We start from the raw sequence: 21,566 nt of genomic DNA, 5'->3' as shown, positions 1-21,566 counted from the left end.
GATTTGAAACTCTTTAATTGCTGATTACCTGAAGTCATTTTATGCTGTACCTGTTGCACACCGAGAGTTACTGAAGTTTACCTGATACAAGGTAACCTGATAATCTAAACTCAGCCTCCTGTGTTTTTTTTAACCAGGTTCTTTTAGAAGAAAACACAAATACTAAAAGAAATTCAGATTGAGGTAATGACATAACTTTATAGGCACGCCTTTCCAACAATCATTGGTGACAATCCATTTGACCCTTTAGAGTGATAATCATCATATGCAGGCTCCTATCTCTGCACAACCCTAGAGGAACTCTTCTTCCGAGCAGTGTTTTGTAGTGTCATAAACATAAAGCACACAGATGTCCTGTGCCCATTTCCCCCCTCTAATTAATTTAATATTAATGCAGTTTATTCATAACACTCTTCTTCCAGCTAAGGACTGATTTCTTGCAAAAATTCTGAAATTCTGGTGTAGATCTTTTAATGAATTCAGGACTTTGACAAACTTATCTTTTGTGAAATAAAGGGAGCAGGGGGGAGAGAGCGGGAGAGGGAAAGATATCTACTAATGTATTTGGAAAAGGGAGGAGAAAGGTTTTTACCAGAACAACCTTATGACGAACAAAGAATCAGGAAGTAACAAGCCAAAGATATCTGGGAAAGTCAAATCAAAGACATTTCAGATCACTTCGCTGCTCAGCAGAATGGCAGTTGTTTACACACTGCTGGTGTTATTCTTAGCAGCTTTTGTTGCTGGATTTATACTGTTGGTCATGGGGGCAATTAATTTTGATTTCTCCAACTCAGAAATTCCTCCTGGAGTGAATCAGCCTGTAAAGCTCCGAATCATTCACATAATTTTAATAAGCAGAGCTGTGGTGGTAAGTTAACCTGGTGTAATTTCTGGGGGGAAAACGGTGAACCTGTAGATTTTAAACTTAATGCAATGCTAGAACTCTGCTTGGAATTAATTTTCAGAGAGGAGAGCAGGGCATAGCTATCATGCTGCATGTTGCATTTAGAAGCTCAGTTTTGCTAAAGAAACCTTTACCAGATTTTTTACACTGCACTGCATTATTACAGTCCTGCCTAGCTCTTACATTAGGCCGTATGTAAATGCTGCCTAACACAAGCGTTTGTAAGTCTGACTGTGCTTTTACAATGGATTGCGCTAACCTAGCAATAATTTGATTAAGAACGCTTATACATGTTGGATCATCTGTATTTCCATTCTAGGTTCAGAATACATCAGATGTCTTTGGGCCATGCTTTCAAGCTTTTCTTGGACTTGGGGATGAGGAGTTATGTATTTATTTTGAAGATAAAATTAGAAACTGAACATGTCAGAATTGGTTTTGGGAAGAGGGAGTTTTTGTCACACAAGTGACAAAATTAGGTAACATTTCCCAAGATGAACACATACGTATAATTCCTGCAGCAACTAAGCAGGCTTGTCTGATGGGAATGAAGGGTTCTGGCCAGCCCAACTTCTTCAGGTGCCCTGGCCTGTAAAGGAGTGGGAAGCTAACCAGTCCACAGGAGTTGGAGCTCTTACCAGCACACAACTTCTTGTGATCTCTGCTGACAAAGGATCTCACTGAATCAGGAGCATTTCTTTGTAATGATTGATGCATAGATGCTGTGATGATGGAAAGTGTTAGAAATACACGAGATAGCAGAAGTTGTGCATATATTTAATAAATTACTTAAACATCTCCGAGAGGGAGAAACTATTTAAAATGAAAAGGAAAAAAAAAAAAGAAAAAGAAAAAATTCTCTGTCAGAAATATTCTAGATTATAGTCGACCCTACTGAAGAATTCTAGATATATATTCTCATGCTTTGGCTGCACACAAGTTGTAATTACAAACCGATTACTTCACTTAAGCAGCTGGAAAAGCCAGATCTCTTGCTATCATCTATACACTGCCCATTAGTACTATAAACCAGAATTGTACGCTGCAATGTAAACAACACAGGATGAAAGAAATCAAACAAGTTGAATGTAAAGGTGAGAATATTCTTTGTAGTTGTTCCATTTCTGCTTGGAAAATACCAAATACAGAAGAAGAAATAATTTTATCATGTTTGTATACAATCAGAGGCACTAAGACTAGTTTCTATAACAAATTAAATTCAGTATGCTGCAAAATGTATTAGTTTCTTCCACCTCAAAATCAGGCATGGAGAACATTATAAATAGCTGGAGTCACTGAAGAAAAGGTCTTTCATAGGTAAATATATTGAGTCATAACACTGTACTGACAATCCCTACAAATGTGGCAGTCTAGTAAGAAATATTCATGACAAAATATTGAATATTAAGAGCTTGATCCACATCTTCATAAGGACGGAAGTACTGGTTTGGCATGACTAAATAATCTATTTCAAAATAGAGGCTATGCCTTTTTTTTATTTTTTGCAAAGTTATATTAGACCAGCAGCTCTCATTTGTATTCTTTTCATCTTCTGGTGCCTGTCATGAATATCACTATGGCATACAGAGAGAAGTTTAGGCCTACTAAATATCTCAGGATCTTGTTGCCAGTGCATTGGACACATCAGTGAAGACTTGTGAGATGAATCAAAAAGCAATTACCAAATATATTCTCAGCTTAGTCAACTCTACTTTGGGCAAGTGTCCATATCATGAAAATCAGCACCAGAACTACCATCTTTCGCTATGTTTTCACATCTTCTCAGGGGCAAGGACAGAATAACCAGTGAAAACCAAACTCATTTTCAATGTTAGGTAAAGGATCCTCTGAGAAAGCAAAGGGATATATTTAATCAGTCTTTGTTAATGCTGCATTGTTCTGGCATTATGTTCTTCATGTGACCTCTCATGATGCTACTGTTCTTTGTTCAGTTGTACTATACCTGGTCAGCTACTCAAATATTTTATGACTGCCCTAAAATATACGATTTAGACGTCATGAGTATACTGCCCATACAGTTCCTTTACTTCGGAAAATACAGAATCTCTTGAGTGAAATCCCTATTCTCTTTGCCTTTGAACAGGGAAAGATTTTGGAAAATATTGGCATCTGCAGTCAGGTTAGCTTTGTTCGGTACGTGCAAGGTAGAAAGACTCTAGGAGTGGACCCGAAGCTCTTCATCAAGGACTTGTGGTTTGAGAAAGTGCCTGTAAGGATTTATCAGCCCAAGGTTCCATCTGCCAGCCCAAGGAGAGGAGTTATGTTTTTCCATGGAGGAGGATGGGTATTTGGAAGTCTTGGTAAGATATCTAACAGAAAAAATATTATAATTTAGTTAAAGAAGTATCTACTTCATAAATGGTAAAGTTGATTGTTGCTTGATCTCTAGCAGTTACGAAGTTCTAGTGTAACCACAGGTGCACTCTCCTAAGTCTTGCTGTCACAAGAAAGCATCTGCTGTACATTATGTGCATTTTTCTTAAAGACAAGGACAATGAGCTATAAGGGTAAAAAATACAGTAAGCAAATACTGAAACAGGAAGATGAGGGGGTACAAAAAGTCTGAGGAGCTACGTAGGACGGGGCAGAGAAAAGTAGAGAGTATTTTCTTCTTGTAATTCTTTGGTTTATGCAATAGACAACACTAGTACTCTGGGAAAAACAAAACAAATCCAAACCTCACCAAATACGTTTCTTTCAGAGACCCATGAAAAGCTTTGCCGCTCTATGGCCAGAGAAAGTGAATCAGTGGTTGTATCTGTTGGGTGAGTCTTTCCTCACGCTGTTCTTTAGAGATTATTTCCTAATAGTGTAAATATCATCTTATAGCTTCCCTGATCACAGCAACAACCATTCTCAGAGAAATGTTTCGATGGTATTTGTCAATCAATGTTTTCAAATTCTAAACTCATAATTCATAGTAAATAGATAGTAAGCCATATATTCTACTTAATCCTTATTCAAGGAAACTCTGCTTGATGCTTACAGAGGCACTATGAGAACAACAAGCTAATATCATCATCAATATACTGACATAACGATTTGGATTACGCAGATACAGTTGCACTATAACAGAGACATAAAACCGAAGTATTGTCATTTGTATCCATCACATGGAAAGCTAAAGCATAGACCGACTAAATGACTGTCAATAAAACCTAGGCATAGTTGGCAGCTGTGTTGTTAAAGACCTGAAAAACATTCTAAACAGCTGATATCCTAACAAGTTAATCTGCACCACCTGGTCCAACTAGCCGCATTTTATTTATGACAACCTGTAGAGAAACGGAAAATTCTGAGGTAGTCAGGGTATTGGTGGTTGCAGGAAGCAGTATTTTCAGCAATACATTTAAAACCAGTATTTCCCATATTGTTGTCTCTTTCTGCGTACTAGGTATCGTTTAGCTCCTGAACACAAATACCCCGCTGCGTATGAAGACTGTCTCAATGCTACCATACACTTTATGAAGATGACCGAGCACTATGGCGTGGATCCTGCCAATGTAATTGTCTGCGGGGACAGCGCTGGGGGCAATCTAGCAGCTGCTGTTAGCCAGACCCTCGCAGGTAGATCAGACCTCCCCAGACTACGTGCTCAGATCTTGATCTACCCAGGCCTTCAGGCACTGGACTTCAATTTACCATCCTATCAGCAGAACAGGGGAGTCCCTCTCTTATTCCGAGAACGTGCCGCTTTCTACGTATTACAGTACTTAAATGGGAATGCATCAAATCTGGAAGAGGTCTTGGAGGGTTCCCATATTCCTATAGATATTAAATTAAATTATAGGAAGTGGGTGAGTCCAGATAACATCCCCGAAAAATTTAAGGTCAGAGGCTACAAACCACATGTGCTACTTGACTGTACAACCGAAGTTTATGAGACAGTGAAAAGATTCTGTGAGCCCAACCTGTGCCCGCTGTTAGCCGAAGATGCTATTGTTCAGCAGCTGCCTGAATCTTTCATCTTGACTTGTGAGTACGATGTGCTGAGGGACGACGGCTTGCTTTACAAGAAGAGATTGGAGGACAACGGTGTTCGAGTGACCTGGTACCACCTGGAGGATGGATTCCATGGAATCATAAATTCATTTAATAGTGACTGGTTGTCATTTTCATCTGGAAAAAGGGGTCTTGACAATGTTGTGAACTTTCTAAAAAGCTTATAGAAACAATTTTCTTCCCTTCTATAAGAACCACCAATTTTCTCTCGTCTTTTATGCTTCTAAATTCCATGTAAGAGGTTTAGATAGGACAACTTGTCAATGAGCAATTATGCCAGTGCGACCACTGAAAAACATTTCAAGAACGCTATGAAAGTTTCTTTTAGTGCTGTTTGAAGTATTCCATGTGCAGTCTGCCTATTTTAATGACCTATTTGGACTAGGCACTTGCTATCCTCTCAATAAATATTAAAGATGCAGTAAAATTTTAAATCAACATCTGGTCTGACCCATTTTATTCAATTACGATCTATGCTTTCGTTCTTCCTAGAAGGCTAAGTGTGTTTTGGTAAAGGAGATACTGAAATTACAACGCTGTAACACATTGCCTTTGCTATATGCTACACGTAGCATCTGAGTCTAAGACTCGCAGTCACCAACGTGCACAAAATTTCTACGGGCCAGGTAACTGGTATTTTAGACTTGAATAAATGAAGTAAAAACTGCAGCTGTCCCCAACAGAGATACTCTATTAACAGCTTTGTTACAGTAAATTATAATGGAGGAAATGCTCTAAGTATTTTCCTATGTTTATCAAACATACGAGTATGCTGAAAAACTTGTTCCTGTGCTTAAATACTCTAACAACAAAATAAGATTGATGAATTTATTTTTGTAGAGCACACGTTAGCTTTTTTTTCCCCTAATGTTAGTTCCTGTTTTCTAAACGTCCTTGTTAAAACCATATATTCCAAACTACTTAAAGTATATCCACAATACAGGAAGCAATATGTTGTGGCTGCAAATCAGATGGGAGAGACAATCTCCACTGTAGCTGGCTCTCCTTGTAATTAGCAACCCGTCATAAACTAGACCTTCATTCAGTACTTAACCACTATCTCTGAACAGTCATTCATATAATCTGCAATCCAAGATTACCATGCAGAATACCAGGCCCTGTATCAGTCCCACAACTAACGTAAAGATAAACAGGAAATTAAACACATTGTCCTCCACCTCTTCTCCAACATGATGCGTGCTGGCACCTTGCACAACATTTCCAAGGACTTTAAAGTGTGCGGCAGCTGCGAGATCTGTTGTAACTTGGACTGCTCTGAGGTTTACTGTTATCTGAGAAAGCTAAATCAAAGATAGGCATAAAGACACCTCACCTTTGGTTAAGTTAAATGGCATTTTTTTATATACTGCCAGTGATACTGCTGGTGATTTTTACTGCTTCATTCATACTAGCAATTAGGGGAACAATTCAATCTGAGTACTCCAATTTCAGTGTCCCTCCTTTAGTGAATCATCCTGGAAAGCTTCAAATTGCCCCTGCTTCTGTGATTAGTACATCTGCTATGGTGAGTTACTTTGCTGTGATTTCTGCCAGAAATGTGGTTTAGGTGTTATTTTTGTAAGGTTATATGTGTAAATACCAGATTCCTGCTGGCTGCATCAAGACTTAAATGAAAGCTTTCCTTTTTTGGGGGCTGACTTTACAATTTTTGTAAAATCATTTCTGTTAGACCTCATAGTTTCAGTCAGGTTTTCCCTATTACATAGGGATGAAGCCAACCATAAGAGTCCAAGCTTTATCAGCTGAGCTTCCCCAATTCAGTTTAAATTAATTATTTATAAAAAGTGAGATTGCTTTGATTTCCATTTTAGCTAAGCACAGATGATTTTTTAGGGCATTCTTGGGGCTTTCCACTAACACTGATAGAAGGCCAGGTGCTTCTTAAGCAGATAAAACCGGAGACTCATGGGAAACCTTAGAGGAATGATATTTGGGTTGTAAGCCTGTAAGTGGTGGGCAGCTGGTATGAAACCGAAGGACTTGGTGACGCTGAGAAGGAAACATCATTTTTTCTCCCCTAAGACACACATATTGCCTGACAGCGTGTGAGTCAGACGCGTGGGCCTACCTGCTCAGGCGCACGGTGCCAAAGCAACCCCGCTCGCCCAGGCGCGGAGCCTCACAGGGGACCGCCACGGCTCCATCTTCTCCTGTGCCAGCTTTCTGGTGAGGACCAAACCGGAGCAGCCGCTAAAGCCGAGGGTAGAGGCGAGCGGCTCTGGAGCAGGCTGGAAGCCTGGGTGCCCCCGCAGCGGCCGGGGGAAGGCAGGCGCAGGGTCTCCCTCACGGCAACCTGCCTGGCGTGGTGTGGCAGCCTCCCCCGAGGCGGCCCGCGGCTGCTGGCTGCCCGCGGGGAGGCCGCCCTCCGCTCAGCCGGGCTCTCCTCCCTCTCTTCGAAGAGGGAGAGATGTTGGAGAGGACGGGGGTGCGCAGCCAGATCCCCTTCACCCGCTACGTGCGCTCCGGGACGATGCTGGGGCCGGGGCGGTTCGGCCGGGTGCCGGTGAGGGCCTACCGGCCCCGCGCGCCATCTGCCGGCCTGCGGGCGGGCGCCATCTTCTTCCCCGGCGGCGGCCGGCTGTACTGCAGCATCGCTGGGGCGGGCCAGGTCGTTCCCCCGCCGCAGCGCGGCTGTGCGCTGCCGCTATTATCTTCTGGAGACGGGGGCGGGGGGGGGAATAATTCTGCCCCGAAACCTGGCAGAAGGTCTGAAATCTGGCCGAGCTTTCCCATCATCTTCGGCCAGCTTAGTGCTCTGGGTGAGGCACTGCTGCCTGCCTTGCGGGCAGGCGGCAGGGCTGGGGGACGAGGGGCGGTGAGGTGGCGTGCGAGGGGCATGGCCAGGGCGGGAAAAGGGGGCTTCCACCTTCCTTGGCTGTTGCATCTGGAAACGGAGCGGGCAGCTGGCAACCCCTCAACTTTTTGCAGGTTGCCATGAAAAGATCTGCCGTTACATTGCCAGTGGCTGTGTCTGTTGGGTGAGTTATGTCAGTACCACCCTATTGAAGTCTTTTTTCCTTCTTTTCACTTCTCAGCACCACAGTGTTGCACATCTTGTGGGAACGCTCCTCCTCAGTAAACCATTTCCCCAGGATCCCAGATGGTCAGACAGAATTTCAAGGGGAATATTTTCATTTCTTCCCCCCCCCCCCCCCCCGCCCCAATCTGCTAATGCAGGCAGAGTACAAACAGACCCCAAAGTAAGGTTCATGTATCTCACAACACAGAGCTATGCTGGCACCATACACACAAAAGGAATGCTTTCCAGAAGAGTTTTCTTACATGTTGAGAACTGACTAATAAACAAACTTGGAAGGTGGTGATTCAGTGTTTAATTAGATGTAATCCTCCTGTAAACTTCAAGGAATTTTCTAACAGTAAGAATCAAACGCTAATATATTTTAATACTAATAATGCAGAAAAATCTGTCTCAGTTATTTAAATAAACAAAGAAAAAATAAAATAAAATAATTCTCAAGAGAAAATATCCTAAGTAAAGGTGAGGTGCAGACTGATGAAATTACTTCATCCACAAGCCAGATGCAGTCTACACCAGAAGAGGAAAATGAATTTGTATCACTCAAGTTCCGATCACTGCTGTTCTCAGAAGATCCCAACTACGCTACGTCCTTGCAACTTCATCCTACTGGCTATCATTTATCTGTGATAACTCGCTGGACAAGTACCTGTTTAGCAGACAATGACACCATTTTTTTTTTTTTGCTGAAGGAAAAATACGCCAAACAACACAGGGAAAGCCAAGGTGCTGTAGGAAATTTGTATTTACAGTTATGACATTTCCTTCTCTTACTTTTGTTGTTTCTTTTTGTGCATTAGGTATCGTTTGGCTCCTGAACACAAATACCCCGCTGCATATGAAGACTGTCTTAATGCTACCATACACTTTATGAAGAATATCGAGCACTATGGCGTGGATCCTGCCAATGTAATTGTCTGCGGGGACAGCGCTGGGGGCAATCTAGCAGCTGCCGGACCCTTGCAGGTAGATCAGACCTCCCCAGACTACGTGCTCAGATCTTGATCTACCCAGGCCTTCAGGCACTGGACTTCAACTTACCATCCTATCATCAAAATCGAGGAGTCCCTCTCTTATTCCGAGAACGTGCCGCTTTCTTTGCTTTGCAGTACCTAAATGGGCATGCACTGCATATGCAAGAGGTCTTGGAGGGCTCTCATATTCCTCCAGATATGAGGCTGAAGTACAGGAAATGGGTGAGTCCGGATAACATCCCCGAAAAATTTAAGGTCAGAGGTGTGAAGCCACTTACACCCACAGATTTTATAGCTGAAGTTTATGAGACAGTGAAAAGATTCTGTGAGCCCAACCTGTGCCCGCTGTTAGCCGAAGATGCTATTGTTCACCAGCTGCCCGAATCTTTCATCTTGACTTGTGAGTACGATGTGCTGAGGGACGACGGCTTGCTTTACAAGAAGAGATTGGAGGACAACGGTGTTCGAGTGACCTGGTACCACCTGGAGGATGGATTCCATGGAATCATAAGCCTATATGATTATTGTGGTTTCTCATTTCCAGCTGGGAAAAGGGGATTGGACAGAATTGTTAAATTCATAAAAGGCCTGTAAAAACAACTTTCCCTTTTTATGCTGCTCCCACTAATGTCTCCATTTAGGCTCCCAAACCTCAGGTAGTACTTGTCAGCAAAAGTGTGATACCCTTTGATGTGTAAAATACCAATTTTGATATTCCTGCACTTCAAATACTGTCTGAACACTGGTCTTTGTCCTCATGAGACTACTGACAGTTCAGTCTTTACAGTGTTAATATTTTCCACATGCTGTGTTTCAATCCCTTTTCTTTCAGATCAGCGTCTGATTGATTCCTTGTATTTAATTACCGGATGATTTACTTCTATGTAAATAACGTCTGTGGAATGATTTAGATTAAATAACTCCTGTGAATTACAGTCAGGATCTTTGTGATGTCCATTTAATAAGCTCCAAAGCATGACTTTATTTTATTTAGGTAAAAAGTACAAGTTAGGTACATAGTGAGCCGGAGGGAAGAGTTAGAGGAAAGCTCTGGAAAAAAGAGGCAGAGATTAAGGTCTCAGTGAGGAGACTGAACGTCTCTTCAGTGGGCATGGCAGAACCAAATTGCAAGAGCAGCAGTACGAGGCCTGAGTTAACTGGGGACACCTTGCTGGAAGCAAGTAAGGGCTGCCCTGACTTTGAAATAACCGTAGCTCTGCAAACTCCTATTTAATTTTGGGATGTCTCCTTTATGCCGACTGAAGCTCAGGGCAAGAGATACTGGTTGAGAGGGAACACCTACATCAGGTTTTAGAAAGACAGAAAGGATCAGTGAACTGGGCTCTTGATCTGTGTACTCTGGAAGGTTTAGCTTAAAGGACAGAAAATATGAACCAAAATGTTTTCATGTTCTTTCAGAGAGTGGTTCCCCGGTATTATTTTTTTAGAATTTGTGCTGTGATGTTTCTGCATGTTTTGAGTTTTCTTTACAGGACAAGGCACTGTATGCCTTGACATGATGCTTCATTATACCCTGCTGATGAAAGAAGGAAAAACAGTAGTGAGCATACTCAAAATAGTAAGACTGAGGAAATGAAAATCCTAAGGAAAAAAAAAAGTCCCAAGACTGAGGAAATCAGAAATTTTTACAAAAAGAAATGCTGCCTTCCATTCAGATTTCGCAGTGCAAAGGCAGCCCTTCCTTTAGCTTCCTGCAGGCTCTTTAGACAAAGAATCCCTGAATCTGAGGGCAAGCGCCATACTCCCGGCCGCCTGAGGATGGATCCCTCGGGAGCGCAGGTGCCCTGCAGCCCACGGGGGCTGCAGATGTCCCGGCTCTTTTGAAACGGCGGTGCCAGCCGCAGAGCCCGGTCCTGCACCCCTCGGCGGGACGCGGCGACGGGCGCCTTTCCGCAGCGCGCACGGGTCAGGCTCTGCCTCCTTGAACCGAGATTACAGCGCGCCTCAGGCCGGCGGCGCGGCCTCCCCCCGGTGCTCGCTGGCCGCCCGCACCATGACCCCGGCGGCGGCTTTGCAGAGCTGTCACAAACGGCCCGTGACGCCGCCGGCCCGGGCCGCGGTGGCGGCGCGGAGGGGGCCGGGCGGCCGCTACCGGGCCCCGCCGCGGGCCGGGGAGCCCCGCGGGGCCGCCGCCGGGCCATGGCGCTGCTGCCGGCGCTGCTGCTGCTGCTCCTGCCCCTGGCGGCGCTGGCGGTGGCGCTGGCCGCGGTGCTCCTCGGCCTCCCCGGCTACGACATCCCGCCCGGGGTGAACCAGCCCGCCAAGCTGCGCCTGGTCCTGGCCGTCCTCCTCGGCACGGCGACCCTGGTGAGTCGCGCCCTCCGCCGCGCTTGCCCTTTCGGGGGACGGGGGAGCGTTTCCACCCGAGCCGGGGGGGCCGCCGGGTTTCGCGGGGCCGGGGTTCCCCGCGGCGAGGGTGGGCCGCCGCCGCCGCGGGCTGCAGGAACCCCGGGGCGGCCCGGGCAAGCCCCGGCCCCCGGGCTGCGCTAGGAGGCAAAGGAACCCCGAAGGAGCCTGGATTACGATCCGCATGCCCCTGCCGCCCTCATGGGATGCTTGCGGCTCCGCATCGTGGGGAGGGCGATGCGGAGGAGCACCCTGCGTCGGGACGCTGCTCATGTCATGGGCAAAACCCATTTCACGTTCAGAAGTAGCATGGCTAGGGGGGCTCGTTAGCAGAGATTGCCGAACTTGCCGAATTGTGTTGATTTAGCTCGAATTCAGAGCTGAGCTGGTGTTTTGTCTGATAACTGCCCTCAGCCCTAGGCGAAGTCACCTTGCACAAGGAAAACTACAGCCCTTCAACTGCTCCTGCCACGGCTGACATTTATGGCACAAAATCCGGTTAGGGCTGCTTTACTTAATCCCTGGACTCCCTTTTACAGCATTGCATAAACGGCATTAGAGCTCTCCTAAACTCTTCCTCTGTCACTTGCTGTATCGTTTAATTTTTTTAAATCTTCAATTTTCTCCTTCACTCCTTTAGCCACAACATCGCCTTTGCCATCACACAGACCTTGTTTTCCTCCACACTGTTTCTTACACCATTTACATCCTCTTGAAATTTACTGACAAAGCTACCCAGCTCTCCTGAATCCCACTAGCCGGTGGCAAGAAGGGAATGGATGAAGACTCTCATTGGGCATTTAAAATTGGGATCGTTTAGTTAACTGAACTGTAACAGTTTATTTGTTTGATTCCATTAATTAATTTGGTTCCCAACTTTTTGTTTGTTCGCTTATTACATCAGATTTATATTCTAGCTTGCAAGATCATTGCAAGAGCATTGGGAAAGGAAGCTTTTTGATTTTGCTCAGTAAATCTGTTGTGCAAATAAAAAGCAGTAATTAACTCGCACAACACAACTCAGCAGTTAAGATTTCCAAATTCACTGAGTTTTATGGTCTATTCAGGACTATGAGTTTATGCAATGAAGAACTATTAAAGCTTTTATTGCTGTTTCTATAAACAACATTTAATTGTTGTTATCAAGTATAAATGACGTAAGAATGAGCACAAAGGTGTGCAAGACAATACTGACAATTAAAATGTATACTCCGAGACAGCCAATTTGGATGGCCTATATAAAATTTCTGATGTAATATTAGAACGACACTGGATTTGAGTAATGGAAGTAAATTTTTTACAGTCTGTAGGCTGTGAGAGCTTAGGAAAATTGTTTTTCTTGAATCAGAGACCTTTATTTTTATCAGACAACAGGGGTCAAATTGCTGTATGTGAAGCCTAGATTTTTCAATCTGATTCTCCAGATTCCAGCCGGTACAATAAACGGTAGAACTTCTCCTGTTTGGTAGAACTAACCTAGGCAAACTTAAAACAAATACCGTTTTCTGACTCTGTCCTAGAATCTCTCACTTTCTTAGGACTGGGCATTCCTATTAAGAAAACCAACTGTGGAGTTACTTTTCTCACTGCTTTCCACGAGTCTATTAAGGCAAAAGCCAAGGGCGACCCAAGCTAGCAGAAGGAACTCTCCTGTCAGTACCTAGTATAGAGGAAGCCATTTAGAGAGGGCTTGGGAGACGCTTGAACGGCCGTTATCCTCCTCTGTGAACAGTCCTCACGGTAGTTATTCTAGCTTCTTGTGCTGTTATTATTATATCTTCTTATAGTGCATTCATATTTTACAACATTACCACGTGGGGGTTTTTTTTGTAAGCTTTGTGTTTCTTTAAAATTTCCCTCGAATACAGTTCAATGTAAGTATGATGCAGAGTTTTTATACCTTAGCTAACTCAAGATTTTTAAAGAAGCCTTAATTTCTTTTACCTTTAACAGGGAAAGATTTTGGAGAAGACTGGACTTTGCAGTCAAATCACTTTTGGCCGATACGTGCGACAGGGACGGAAACTAGGAGTGGATCCAAAGCTCTTTATCCAGGACCTGCAGTTCAACAAAGTACCTGTGAGGGTTTATCAGCCTAAAGCTACCTCTGATGGGCGAAGGAGAGGCATCATCTTCTTTCATGGAGGAGGCTGGGTATTTGGAAGTCTTGGTAAGATATTTGCTGGAGGAATTATAGTAACATAGAAAGAACATTCTCATCTTTTTATAAAATTGAAATAAGACGAGATTTCAATATATGGTTTGGGAGGAAGTCTGAAGACAAATACATGTCTTTCTGGAATGAACATTCCCTAGCTGTCTCAAAGATGAGGGCAATAGCAAAGCACTAATGAAAATATTTCTTTTCCAGATACCTATGAAAAAGTGTGCCGCTACCTATCCAGAGAAAGTGAATCGGTAGTTGTATCTGTTCAGTAAGTGACCCCTACCCAGTTCTATTGTTTGGGGATTATTGTTGCTGTGGTGCCACAGCAGAGCTGCGCTGGTTTTGGAGATGTTCTTTTTGGCAGAGAAATTTCTATAGAATTCAGCGAAGTCCATAAAGAGACAAATAGTGATAATGGAGATTTCACAGCTCTTAACTGTTCATGCCCCGACATATTCAGAAAAGACCCAAATGGAAATATTTGGCACACTACGAAAATCTATAAAAGCCAATCAAAAACTTACTTGGGTAAAAGAAGTCTTCCTTGTGCTGAGCATATGAACATGTAATAAGATGCTCCAAACTATTGGGATTTACAGAAAAAGAGAAGAATAATCGCACTGTATTACTCCCATTTTACACACAGGAAGCAGAGGGACAGAATTATTAAATTACCTTGTCAAGAATACACAGGGAGTTTTCAGCATGACTACCAAATGTACAAAGTCTCGGTCAGACTCTTACTCAGAAGGCAGTCCGACTTTACTGACTCCTTGTGATTGAATACACAATTTACAGCTTATCCGCAATCACTAACTGAGGAATGCCTGCTTAGGAGGTAATGAATATCCTGACCTGGAGGAAAACCATCCCAAAATGACAGGGCTGGAAGAGAGCATAGGATACCATTTCCTGATTAATACTAATGACATCTCCTTCTCTTATACTTGTTTCTTTTTGTGCATTAGGTATCGTTTGGCTCCTGAACACAAATACCCCGCTGCGTATGAAGACTGTCTTAATGCTACCATACACTTTATGAAGAATATCGAGCATTACGGCGTGGATCCTGCCAATGTAATTGTCTGCGGGGACAGCGCTGGGGGCAATCTAGCAGCTGCTGTTAGCCAGACCCTCGCAGGTAGATCAGACCTCCCCAGACTACGTGCTCAGATCTTGATCTACCCAGGCCTTCAGGCACTGGACTTCAACTTACCATCCTATCATCAAAATCGAGGAGTCCCTCTCTTATTCCGAGAACGTGCCGCTTTCTTTGCTTTGCAGTACCTAAATGGGCATGCACTGCATATGCAAGAGGTCTTGGAGGGCTCTCATATTCCTCCAGATATGAGGCTGAAGTACAGGAAATGGGTGAGTCCGGATAACATCCCCGAAAAATTTAAGGTCAGAGGTGTGAAGCCACTTACACCCACAGATTTTATAGCTGAAGTTTATGAGACAGTGAAAAGATTCTGTGAGCCCAACCTGTGCCCGCTGTTAGCCGAAGATGCTATTGTTCACCAGCTGCCCGAATCTTTCATCTTGACTTGTGAGTACGATGTGCTGAGGGACGACGGCTTGCTTTACAAGAAGAGATTGGAGGACAACGGTGTTCGAGTGACCTGGTACCACCTGGAGGATGGATTCCATGGAATCATAAGCCTATATGATTATTGTGGTTTCTCATTTCCAGCTGGGAAAAGGGGATTGGACAGTGTTGTTAACTTTCTAAAAAGCTTATAGTAAATGTCTTAGATTCCACGAGTCTGTTCATGCCTCAACCTAGGAAAATATCTTTTTAGGATATTTAATATCAGGTCATGGGTAGTCAATCAAGGGCAGCCATTAATGATGATAAACAAGGCTTATCAGAACCTCATTCCAGCTATTAGTTGGAACATGGAATATAAGGCAAACCTTATACAAGCTTGTACCATGCTGCAAGCCCTTATCTTTAGCTAGGACAATAAAGAACATCATTATTTTGAATGGACATGCTGGTTTGTCCCACTTGTTTAAAATAAAATGTGTCTGTCTATGAAGAGAGACTCTGTGTCGTGCAGGTATGTGTGGTGTGTTGGTATAGAGGAGTACGTCACTTACACCACAATGTTTTGAGACGTACTCTGTGTTCTGATTCTGAACTCTGTTAGAGAAAAAAACCAAACAGCTGACTTTAGAGGGTTAGGAGCCACTCTGTTGCTCAACAGTAAATACGATGCAGCCTAGAACGTGGTTACCGGAACGACAGTCACCGCGGGGGTAACAAACACAAATGGTTCTACAGCCGAGCAGCTCCACACATCACCCACGTTGCTCAGCACGCAGGCAGGCAGAAGCGCAGCCCCTTTCTGCCCTAGTTTTAGCACTGGACCGCTGAGTAATCTTTCACCCACAAAACCTGAAGAACAGTTCCAACAACCAGGGAAGGCAGTGCTGGTGAGGCAAAGAAATATGTTTGCATCGCAAAAAGATGGACAGGATTGTTGGAAAATTGAACCCAAATACTCTCCTAAAGTTCTCATTGGAAACTGGCTGGATGAGAGGAACAGGGTAAGATCAGGAAGGAAGCGTGAGAGCAGGGGCAGAGTGGGTCAGAACCAATGCTGTGGGGGGAGTCGTGAGCTAGAGTCCAGGCTCATCTCGGAAGGGTAATAAAAGGGAGAAGGATAAGCATCTTGCTTGGCCTGCATTAATTCATTTTCTTTATGATCTGCCATTCTTCTCGCTAAGGCAGCACAGAAGCAATGCCTGAGCGTGGGTTATATTGTGTGGTTCACGCTGGGCATAACTTTAGCCACTTAAAAATGCTATAGCCCTTTTTATGGCAATCCCTCAGACTTGCTGTACAGCTTACATGCAACTCTACAACAATATAAACAATAATATATACCAACATTATACAAAAGAGGCTTCATTAACCCTTCCCTAAGTTAATACTTATTCTTACTCATACCAGAGGATCTTTAATAATTTGGGTATTGGTTTCATTTGCTTGTATAAACAAGAGCATCTTTGCTAGCAGAGCTGCTCTACAGATTGCATGCCCTGCTTGAAAGCCAAGCAAAGTTTTATCATTAGACATTTAACTTTGTCAAAACATGCCAGTTAGGTTCAATATTGGAGCTGTTAGGGCAAATCCTCCTGACTCTGCTAAAATTACTTCCTTTAGATTTCTTTTTTTTTTTTTTGCTGGAGCAAAATGCTAGACTATATTGCAGAGACTGGCCTGCTGCGGCAGAAGTAGGAACAAAGGCACAAAAAAAAAAGGGTGCATTTGTCCTTTTCAGATGCTAGTTTACATGGCAGGTGAAAGTATTTAACACCAAACCATGAATAATTTTTCAAGGGCTGTAGAGAATCTTATATTTACACCAAGGAATCAATCCAGAATTTTACAATGGCTGATTATAGCAGCCGACTTTATCGTCTGAGTCAAAGTACAGAGCACAGACATCTTTACAAATAAGTGCTTTTTAAACGTGTAGATGAAGAAAGCAGCCCTGGAACAGAGCTTCTGTAATTATCAGATTGCCTTAGCTATACTGAGTGTTGTATATCTCTCCAGTTTACAAAAGACGCTGGGAAACTCGGCAGCAGCATATACAGAACAGACTTCATTTGCTTCCCAGATCACAAACCGGACCAAACACTAAGGAGAGCCATGATGGAGAAATGTGAGGTAAGTAAAAGAAATTTCACATGTAGGGCTGTGTGTGCCAACAGTCCCAACAGCGATGATCTTTGACTAATACTTGAATCATATTTTATATCCTTAAACAACTGTATGTGTAAAAGAAGGCACTGCAGCTCTGTGGCCAGTTTACGGGATTTTTTTACCCAGTCCCCTGGGTATTTGATTGAAGTAGGATGCCTTTCAGAGGTAGACAAACAGCACATACTTCTTGGTACTCTCTCTTTTTTTCCCAGTCTCTGCCCCAGGGAGTGACCAGGGCACATGAAGAAAATCAGCGTGTTACTACCAGCTAGGAGCGGGTATTGTGTCTGCAGGACATTCCATGGGCTATAAAATGAGCTTGCTGGTAAAAGAGGATTATTTTCATCAGCACACCTCCGATTCATAGGAACAAACTGCACTTAAATGAGTCCCAGATCTTTCACAACAATACTTTCCCCACAAGTAACATCTGCTAGAATGTCCCTTTCTCCAAAGTGCCTCTCCACCCCCAAAGATTCTTATCGTTCTCTCCTGACGGACAGTTGGAAGGTAGTATACGTAATGCTGGCGCACAATGAAACACTTAAGCAGCACAAGACAATCAGCTTTTCATTTGCAGGCTTCTTAAATGTATCTGCAAATCCATGATGCATGTCCTGAAATCAGACTAATCAGATCTCATGACATACAGGTGTAGTTGCTTAATTTAACTGGAAATTTACTTTACTTGAAATGCAAATGCCCTTATTTTCAGGGATTAAATTCTACGTAAAAGTAATATAAGTACTGACAAAATTTTGTGCTACCACTGGTAGTACAGTCTGACTCAAAAGCTTGCAAAGCCATCTGAATGCTATGTACAAAGACAAATGGCATGGTTTCATGTACATCTCGTTTCAGGGCCTGCCAATGCAACACTTCTTCACCCATCATGACGAACCACGAAGCCGAAATTTAGTATCGGAGTATGACGATAAATACAATAGACACGGTTACAACCCTGTGCTGCCTCCCTGCCGCAGCTGGAATGGACGCAAGTTTGCCTGGATTCCTCAGAAATCAGATTTCCCCATTCTTGGTAGTTTTTGGCATTATTAATTCGATCAGAAGGAACACGGTGCAGTGGTCAATACACAGACTTAGAACCAGGAACCTCCTTCTGTTTTAATTCTGAAAACGGATCTTGCGGTGACTTTTGGCTGCTTTCTTACCCAGTCGGTAGCTTATTTTTCTGATTGATGAAGTGGAAATGTTATCCGTACAACAATACTTAATCACCACAGGAAGCAGTGAAGGGTAGCGTCAATCAATAGATTTCTCTCCCCTATGCAATAATGCAAGACATCAGCTGCAAACAAGGAGAGCTGTGAGATACAACTAGCAGGAGAATTCACGGAGCATTGATATGTTTCTGAATTCTAGTGACATGTACAGCTCTCCTAACTTTTTAAATATCTACCAGACAGACTATGAAGAATCAGGACTCCTTACATATATACCATTACTGCTGCCCTACTGATACCTAACAGTGACTCTCCCTTCCAGCCAGAGGGTAGACACACATGCCCTGGGAACAAAAAGATCTGTTTTGTCCTTAATCTGCTGTCAAATAGCACAAATATTCCCTGTGACAACTGTGGAGTAAAAACACCAGGACCAAAAATTTAATTCTATCATTTCTAACATTTAATCATTTTCTGTCTCAGAACCACCCACCAACTATGGCCTTCTTGATCACCTGATGAAAAAATGGCACAAGAAAGAAGCTGGAGTGATGAAAAGTGTCTACACCGTTTCCTATGGAAGCCCATTGATTTCTGCTTTTGCTACTCGTCAGCTGAGACAACCAGCTAGAATTCATGGCCTCCCTTCCCACCAGGGACATCTTCCCCAAAACGTTAATAGAATCCTGGACTACAAAGGGGCTCAGAAATATCTGCAAGCCATCGGCCAACTGGTGAGAGACAGAAAAGCAACGGACGCCTCTGTGTAAACTGCTTAGGGTGATCTTAAGCACTACTTAATACAGCTTGTTGCTCATGTACGTAAGAGTGATCTGTTCCATGCGGAAGGAATGAGAATTAGGTTATCTAGGCGGAGGGCTGTCTACTAGCTAGAACAAGTTGCTGGGTTACGTTCTGACCTGCAGATGGCTGGGAATATGTCAGAAGATATTAAATCACTGAAAACATAATTTTCATCTGTTGGTTTCTAGTCAATGAATAGTTGCAGTAAGAAAAAAAAATTCAGGGTGGGATTGAACCTGAAAGGATGTAAATCTCTTAATTGCTTTGTCCTTAGTTGTTCTTTCATTTTTACACAGCTTGCTATACATTTCTTTAAAGAAAGAGGAGAAAAGAAACTTGCGTTATTCCACAATATGTCTGAAACATCCAAGAATAAAGTAAACATATGAAATGGCTGCATATCTAAGCACAAGGTGAACCAAGGTTTCTCCCAATGCAGTAAACACGCAGACCTTGATTGCCCTTGGCTTTACATACTGAATGGCTCTTAATGGTAGATAAGCTGCAAGTGAACTACATTAGCTGACCTTACATTACCAAACAGTAAACCTAGGAGAAATAGCTGTAGGTGGCTTTTATACTGCTGGATAGGCCACCCTGATACTTTACTCAGTTGAGAAAGCATGTGAATGACCTACGTAAGAAGCGCTGACAAGTCCAAAAAAGCACAGAAGTCCAAATTCTTATTGCACTGGTGTGCAACTTCTGCATTTAAAATGACATTTGGTCCACAGGACATATTTGCTACGTTCAGCTCCCACTGGTCTGAGGCTCAACAATGAACCTGCAGCAAGTTAAAGGCACATATTAAATATATCTGGAATTAATTCAATGCATATTTATATCTTCATCAATTTTGCTCAAGATTAGCAATAATATAATTATTTTTAGGAACAAGATAAAGCACAAGATAACAACCTTAGTCTTGGCATGGACAAGCCTCTGGCCGTGGTCTCTATACAGTTTTACCTCTGCAACGTTTTATTCACTGTGATTTAGGTTTGCTTTTTCAAGGTTGGATTTTCAACTGAAGGACATTGACGATTCAGACGTGTGTGTAGAGCAACAGTGGCATGTATTACCAAAGTGATTCTTCCCTCATCTGTGAGACATCCCAAAACGTCTGCAGGAGAAGTATGCAGCCCCTCAGCTGGTTGCACAAATCAGAAAGCAGCATTGTTATTAAAATCTTTTAGAGATGCAAGAGCCCTGATAATTAGATAGGCATTATACAGGGTTTTTTTGGCTTCAAAGCCCCAGGGAGATCAAAGGCAATTAGAAAAAATTGAACGCAAACTAGGTAAAAGTACTCACTGGAACACAGCCAGCTATTAGCGCTGTGTTATAAAAACCACATTCTCTTGAAAAAACATCTTTAAAATAATCCATAAAGAAGGCATGCCTTACAATGGAATGAAAATTGGCAGATACAGAAATTCTTGTATCCACAAGGAAGTCCAACCAGATTAATTTTATTGCCAATACGACTCTAAAAAGTGTATTTTTCTGTTTGTTACCCATATGCTAATATTTTTAATGAAAATACCAATCAGGCATGCATCTTAATAGCACAACAAAGCCCATATAATATTTAGAATACAGCTTAGACAATTATACAAAGGTAGTCTTCATTTCACACAACTCTATCAGTTTGCTTAAAAATCTGGTTATCAATCATTCATAATTATTAAATATTTATAGTAAATGAAACATTTATGGTTATTATCTACTGTGCTTCTAAAACCAAAGCTCATATATGGAAAGAAACAGCCAGCTTGATGTACAGGGAATTACTGAGACGCACAAGTACCACCTATGAAATGTGTATGAAAACATTAATTCCAAATCCGTAAGCTGACTGGGCAGGGCTCCCCGAGCACAGGGCTCATCTGTTCAGCTACTGAGCCATCTACAAGTGAAATACATGACTACGACACCCAGAGGAACCAAAGCAAGCACGCTAGCTAACTGGGTGAAATGCATTTTGATAGAGAGGTTCTCAAATAGAAAAATGCACAACTCTACGAGACATGTCAGTTGTGATTAATAACACCCGGTAGCAAAATATCTGCTTTGAACTCTTTAACTGATTAGCTGTTTTCACTTCAGCAATACTAAATATGCATCACCGATATCTAGCTAGCTTTTTGGTGCCTCAAGCCTCAAGCTGAACTCATGACAAAAAGAGTCAAGGCTTCTCCATCTCTTGATCTGAGTTCAGTAAAGGTGGAATCAAACACCAACCAGCCAGTAACAAAAATGGAATGAACGTATCTTTATCTCGAACACATTGCTCAGATATTCTTCGAGATGAAATTTCAGACAGAATAGCACTGATAATCAAGGTTTTTTCCATCTTTTTTT

General features: G+C 42.8%; 3 protein-coding genes and 1 pseudogene across 4 annotated transcripts; all 4 read left to right on the top strand.

Moving 5' to 3' along the window:
* The first annotated feature begins 683 nt into the window (after positions 1–683).
* LOC104009013 (arylacetamide deacetylase-like 4) lies at positions 684–5,368 on the top strand. The gene is made up of 4 exons (XM_009460966.2): positions 684–871; positions 3,012–3,228; positions 3,630–3,693; positions 4,323–5,368. Exons 1-4 carry the CDS (start codon positions 695–697, stop codon positions 5,095–5,097), a joined length of 1,233 nt encoding a protein of 410 aa, XP_009459241.1. The 5' UTR covers positions 684–694; the 3' UTR covers positions 5,098–5,368.
* A 121-nt stretch (positions 5,369–5,489) lies between these two features.
* LOC104009088 (arylacetamide deacetylase-like 4 pseudogene) lies at positions 5,490–9,897 on the top strand (annotated as a pseudogene). Its single transcript, XR_015704337.1, has 3 exons — positions 5,490–5,556; positions 6,994–7,117; positions 8,789–9,897. The product of XR_015704337.1 is annotated as an arylacetamide deacetylase-like 4 pseudogene (transcript).
* A 1,195-nt stretch (positions 9,898–11,092) lies between these two features.
* Positions 11,093–15,538, top strand: LOC104009014 (arylacetamide deacetylase-like 4). Its single transcript, XM_087755434.1, has 4 exons — positions 11,093–11,290; positions 13,283–13,499; positions 13,701–13,764; positions 14,465–15,538. The coding sequence occupies exons 1-4, from the start codon at positions 11,123–11,125 to the stop codon at positions 15,237–15,239; spliced, it is 1,224 nt and encodes a 407-aa protein (XP_087611560.1). The 5' UTR covers positions 11,093–11,122; the 3' UTR covers positions 15,240–15,538.
* Positions 15,539–15,917: 379 nt separating this feature from the next.
* Positions 15,918–19,168, top strand: CFAP107 (cilia and flagella associated protein 107). The gene is made up of 4 exons (XM_009461040.2): positions 15,918–16,049; positions 17,065–17,178; positions 18,076–18,253; positions 18,882–19,168. Exons 1-4 carry the CDS (start codon positions 15,951–15,953, stop codon positions 19,166–19,168), a joined length of 678 nt encoding a protein of 225 aa, XP_009459315.2. The 5' UTR covers positions 15,918–15,950.
* The last annotated feature ends 2,398 nt before the right edge of the window (positions 19,169–21,566 follow it).

This window comes from Nipponia nippon, unplaced genomic scaffold (assembly GCF_047370975.1).
Source record: "Nipponia nippon isolate SJK-2023a ecotype South Korea unplaced genomic scaffold, ASM4737097v1 scaffold_19, whole genome shotgun sequence".
NCBI lineage: Eukaryota > Metazoa > Chordata > Aves > Pelecaniformes > Threskiornithidae > Nipponia > Nipponia nippon.
The sequence above is the reverse complement of the archived record's forward strand: the minus strand, read 5'-3'. Positions and strand labels throughout refer to the sequence as shown.